Source organism: Prionailurus viverrinus, chromosome C1, assembly GCF_022837055.1.
Source record: "Prionailurus viverrinus isolate Anna chromosome C1, UM_Priviv_1.0, whole genome shotgun sequence".
Taxonomy (NCBI): Eukaryota; Metazoa; Chordata; class Mammalia; order Carnivora; family Felidae; genus Prionailurus; species Prionailurus viverrinus.
In genome coordinates, this window is record NC_062568.1 from 75,026,197 (window position 1) to 75,032,196 (window position 6,000).

Here is a 6,000-nt window from a genome sequence, read left to right on the forward strand (position 1 = left end):
AGAAAAAAAAGGTAGTACATCTTTCTATTGGAGACATAATGGAAAAAAATACATAGGCACCGGGAAGAGAATGAATTTGACCTTTGGCAACTTTCTGAACACTCTTATGTCATCCAGGAAGATTATTAACAAGACAGGCCACATGCCTTTGTGTCTTCTGTTCATGTTAAAATGTAGAATAATACATAGTGCTTGTCCTTAAAGGATTTACACTCTATTCTCCTGGAGAGACAAGTAAATCAGTGGTTACACCCTGACACGTGCAGTTTTAAAGGTCTGCACACAAATTGTAGGAACTCAGAGAAAGGGATCTAAATTAATTTGGAAGTGAGAGAGGGCTTTCTGGAGGAGTTTAATGTGGAGTTTGTGAATTTTGATGAGCCAGGAAAACGGACAGGGTGGAGGGAAGGGGTTGTGGGCCAGGACAGGCTGAGATTTGAAGCGTGGCTGTACCGTTTAGCAGTCACGCGCCCTTCGGTAAGTCACTTCAGCTGTCACGTGCAAAATGAGGATGACAACCACATAATATACAAGGGTTTCGAGGGTTTAATCCGTGGTAGTCTACCGAAAACCACGCTTCGCAAATCCCCCACCCCACCGAACCGAGATTCACTACCGTCAGGCTTTGCTACCGCCTAAGTTTCACGCCTGCTCCCCCGCCCCCCAGCGCAAGCGCAGCGCCGGAGCCGGGAGCAGTCGCGGTCGGCCAGCGCGCTGAGCGTCAGCGGCGTCAGCGGCGGCGGCGAGGACAAGTCCGAGCACTCGGAAGCGGCCGACCAGCGCCTCTCCACCTACAGCGACGGCGGCGTCTTCTTCTCGGCCACCTCCACAGGTACAAGTGGGTGGCGCTGCCCTGGAGAGTCGCGGCCCGCCCGCTGAACTGGGTTACTAGGGCAGATGCTTTCAGTTAAAAATTTTTTTTAAATCTGGATTTTTAAAAAATCATTTCTAATGATGAGAAAAGCCTAGAACTGTGGAGAAGCACATGAAACCAGATGTTTCATTAACTTTTATGAGAGCCTCCTTTCTTGGAAATCGTTCTTTTTAAGTTAGGGGGAAAGAGAACCCTGCTCCACTGTTTGACACTGATTAAATGACGTCTAGCCACCATTTCTTCTCGTAAACTACTTTCCCCCTACCGTGTAGCTTACAAACATGCGAAAACCACGGAACTCCCACAACAGCGATCGTCTTCAGTTGCCACCCAACAGACAACGGTATCCTCTATCCCATCTCACCCATCTACCGCGGGGGTAAGTAAGCAATCAGGAGCTTACCGAAATCATTCTTATCTTTTCATATGTGCAATAATGATTATCGCTATTCTGGTTTTTTTTTTTTTAATTCCAAGTTTTAAATTCTAGTTAATTAACATATAGTGTAATATTGGTCTCAGGAATAGACTTTAGTGATTCACCACTTATATACAACACCCAGGGCTCATCACAAGTGCCCTCCTTAATGCCCATCACTCATTTAACCCATTATATGCCCACCTCCTCTCCATCACCCCTCAGTTTGTTCTCTGTAGTTAAGAGACTGTCTTAGGGTTTCCTTCCCTGTTTTTATTTTTCCTTCCATGTAATGCTTTCAATACACATCTCATGTTACCAGTAATATCAGAAACCTTTCATTATCAAACTCAAATTAATTAAAAAGCATTATTCAGTGATTTAGAACAAACTAAAGCAAATGATCATTTGGGGCTCATTGGTCCTACCCACTATCTTACTGTATTTGCTGCTTGGAATCATTCTTTTTTTAAAATTTTTTTTAAACGTTTATTTATTTTTGAGACAAAGACAGAGCATGAACGGGGGAGGGGCAGAGAGAGAGAGCGAGACACAGAATCGGAAGCAGGCTCCAGGCTCTGAGCCATCAGCCCAGAGCCCGACGCGGGGCTCGAACTCCCGGACCGGACCGTGAGATCGTCACCTGAGCTGAAGTCGGACGCTTAACCGACTGAGCCACCCAGGCGCCCCTCATTCTTAAAGAATATATGTATGTGTGCCCATGTCACACATATAAACATGTCATTATCTTAGATTTCCCTTGTTAATATCCATTGATGAAGAGATAAGTCAAATCATGTTTACAGTTCACCAGATTACTTAAAAAACTGTTAGTTTAAAACCCTGGACTCATTCGTAATATCACAAAAACATCAATTCTTTAGGGTTGAAATAAAAATATTTGTATGAAGAAACTATCTTTACTAAAAGCCATAAAGATCTAAGTATTGAGACCCATTATATTTCAGGAAGGGAATCTTGTAAAGTTGTCATTTTTCCTGAAATAAATACATATTCAAGGCAACTCGAGTCAAAATCCTAGAGGAATTTTAAACCATTTTGTATATTAATCCTAAAATTTATTTGGAAGCGTAAAGATGCAAGAATAATCAAGTAAATTTTGAAAGTGACAATAGGAACTTATTAACCAAATAAGAGCAACACATACTATAAAATTGTCATTAAATATGGATCTTAGCATGGGAATAGATGTGAAAATAGATGAGGTCCAGAAATGGACCCTTAAAGAATTACAGATTAGCAGAGGGAAAAAAAATTCAAAATTGTAAAATACTATAGAAAAGCGGAGACTACTTTTATAATACTGGGGACAGGGGAAGACCTTCCTCAGCAAGTTCTAGAACCTAGGAATGTGTAAGAAAAGACCACATATATTTAACCATAAAACTTTAAGTGTTTTTATAACAAAAAGAAACATGTCAAACTGGAAGAAATATTTGCAGCATACATAACAAAAAGATTTATATCTAAAAAGCATAACACTCAAAAATTCATTGACAAATTATTCCCCTTCCAGTCAAAATAAGAAAGACCTGTACGCAAATGAATAAACAACTTACAGCAGAAGAAATAAAACACCCAACAAAAAAGATGTTCACCATGATTGCTAACCAGGAATATGCAAATTAAAACAATAATAAAGTAGCGTATTAGAACATTATGGTAGTGAATAAAAAAAATTAACATGCACATACCATTTGACCTTTCACCTTTAAAAGCTTTTTTTTTTTTTTCTAAAATACTTGCCTGAAGACAAACATTCGGGGATTAGTGTAAGAAAAAATGGTAACAATTAAATGACCAAAAGTATAGACCTGGCTAATTTGTGATATTACTAAAATATGGAAAGACCTCAAAGCTGTATTAAATGGAAAGAACAGTAAGTATTATTTATAGTATTGTTCTACTTATACAGCGGGAAAGGGGAAACCTATCGCTGAATATGAATATGTATGTGTATTTCAGAATGCTAGGAAAAAATATGTAGGTTATATACTAATTACTAATTAGTGCCTGTTCCTATCAAGAAAATTTGGGCACTTTCAATCTTTGTTTTTATCTCCAAATTGTTACAGTTTGTAAAAATCTTATTTTGCTATTCTAAGAACATTTAACATGAGCTCTACCTTCTTACCATATTTAAAAATTTGGGGGGGGGGGTGCTGGTGCCTAGGTGGCTCAGTCGGTTAAGCATCTGACTTCGGCTCAGGTCAGATCTCACAGTTCATGGGTTCAAGCCCCCATCAGGTTCTCTGTCAACATGGAGCTTGCTTCAGATCCTCCGTTCTGTCCCTCTCTCTCAGAAAGATCCTCTCTCTGTCCTTCCCCCGCTCATGCATACTCACTTGCTCTCTCTCAAAAATACATAAAACATTTTAAAAAACCTATTTTTGAGATGAGGGGGAGGAAGGGGCAGAGAGAGGGAGGGAGAGAGAATCTCAGACAGGCTCTGCACTGTCAGATGGAGCCCAACACAGGGCTCAATCTCATGAACTGAACCACGAGATCATGACTTGGGCTGAAATCAAGAGACAGACAGATGCTGAGCTGATTGAGCCACTCAGGAGCTCCCGCTTCTTACCACATTTTTAGGTGTTCAGTACATTCTTATTCACTATAGGTTCAAGGCTGTGTGTGCAGATCTCTAGAGATCTCCAGAACAACAGACCTCTAGAGCTTATTCATCTTGCTTAACTAAAACTTTATGCTTGTTGATTTTAATTCCCCATTTTCCCCTCCCACGTTACAGGTTTTTTTGTTTGTTTTTTTAACATGTGGAGGATAGCTTGTAGCAACTTTTACTACTAACATGCTCCCAAATTCCGAAAGAGATACATGCAATACTGCTATGGTTTTTCAAATTTTTCTTCTCCAAAACACAAGATTGACTTCCTCAAAAGGGAAGAAAAGGCTATATATAAAACATTCTTTTTTCATACAATTTCATGAATATATTAACATACTATTAAGTTCATCATTTGAAGTGTACAGGCCCAGTGATTTTGTTATTCAACCACTACCATAATCTAATTTCCTAATATTTCATAACCCTAAAAAAACCCTGTACCCATCAACAGTCACTCCCCATCCCCCACCATCCAATCCTAAGTGATCCACTAATGTACTTTGTTTCTACTTGCCTATTCAAGACATTTCATGTAAACGAAATCACACAATATGTGATCTTTTGTGACTAGATTCTTTTAACTTAATGGTCTTAGTTCATCTAGTTGTATCATACAGCAATAATTCATTTCCTTTTATCAACAAATAATATTCCATTGTATGAAAATCTCACCTTTTCATTCTTCATCAGTTGGTGGGCATTTGGGTTAGTTCCACTTTTGGGCTGCTATCAGTGGCAGATGTAGAAGTTATTATGTGGACGTATTTATTACCTACGTAGGACCCGAATATGCTAACTCTGTATTTAAGATGGGAGAAACTTCCAAAACTCTATTCGGAGTGGTTGTACCATTTTACATTCTCACCAGCAGTTTATATGGGTTCAAATTTCTCCATATCTTCCCCTAAACTGGTTATTGAGTATCACCATTCTCATGTGTGTGAAGTGGTATTTCATTGTGGCTCTCCCTGATGACTACTAAGGTTTGAACATTTTTTTCAGGAGCTTACGGGCTGTTTGTACATCTCCTTTGGAGAATTCAGATCTTTTGCCCTTCCACCCACCTTTTATCAGTATTGAATTATAGTTCTTTATATTTTCTGGACGGTAATTCCTTACCAGATAATTTGCAAATATTTTCTATTTTGTGAGTAGTCTTTTTACTTTCTTGGTGGTAGTTGCTCATTCTATTTTGTGCAACTTAAATTTGTGAAGTAAGTTGTAAGAGACCTTAAAACTAGGTGTTTAGGGTACTTGTTGCAAATCTAATATGTATCTTTTTTTTTTTTTTTTTTTACCTTTTTTCATTTTCACAAATAGAAAATCTTCCGTGCCATGTACGACTATATGGCTGCTGATGCAGATGAGGTGTCCTTCAGAGACGGAGATGCTATTGTAAATGTTCAGGCGATTGATGAAGGTTGGATGTATGGCACTGTGCAGAGGACCGGCAGGACCGGCATGCTGCCAGCCAACTACGTGGAGGCTATTTAAGCATTTCAAGTATCGCACCTGTCTAGAGGACCTGCAGAACCTCTAGTCAGTATTTCCGTTCAGACACTCCACTGTTACTCAAGCTGCCTAATGATCTTTTTGTGTCAATATGACTAATAGTTATACCATCCCTTAATTTGTTGCTATATGAACTTCAGTAATTCTTCAAGGAAAACAAATGTTAATATCACCAATCTGTTCAATTATTAAACTGGATTTACTTCATTATTTTCTGGACTTGGATATAAAACTTAAGAGACAACATTAAACCCATAGGTTCATTATTTTTAAAACTGTCATTAGCAAATTTTCCATAGGATTTTTAAATAAGTTTAATTATAGAATAGGCATTTTAAAAGTCTATGCAATGTTATTGCTGTATCAACCCAGAGTCTTTCTCCATTATGAAAATGTTTAACATTTAACACCAGGATTCTGAACATGTTAAACACATTAAGGAAAAAATGGCAGAAATACTCCCCTTTTCTTGCTTACCGAATGCTGATGCTTTTAATTCTATTCCAGTTCTGAAGTTATAAAGGTGACAGTTGATATAAACTGTTGATA

The 6,000-nt window shown here is 38.4% G+C and overlaps 1 protein-coding gene across 1 annotated transcript in view; it reads left to right on the plus strand.

Annotated features, from left to right (window-relative positions):
- Positions 1 to 5,658, plus strand: part of NEB (nebulin) — a 213,883-nt gene extending 208,225 nt beyond the window's left edge. Inside the window, 3 exon segments of the mRNA XM_047871695.1 lie at positions 668 to 832; positions 1,147 to 1,253; positions 5,260 to 5,658. Coding sequence (XP_047727651.1) covers positions 668 to 832; positions 1,147 to 1,253; positions 5,260 to 5,433 — 446 coding nt within the window. The 3' untranslated portion in view covers positions 5,434 to 5,658.
- The last annotated feature ends 342 nt before the right edge of the window (positions 5,659 to 6,000 follow it).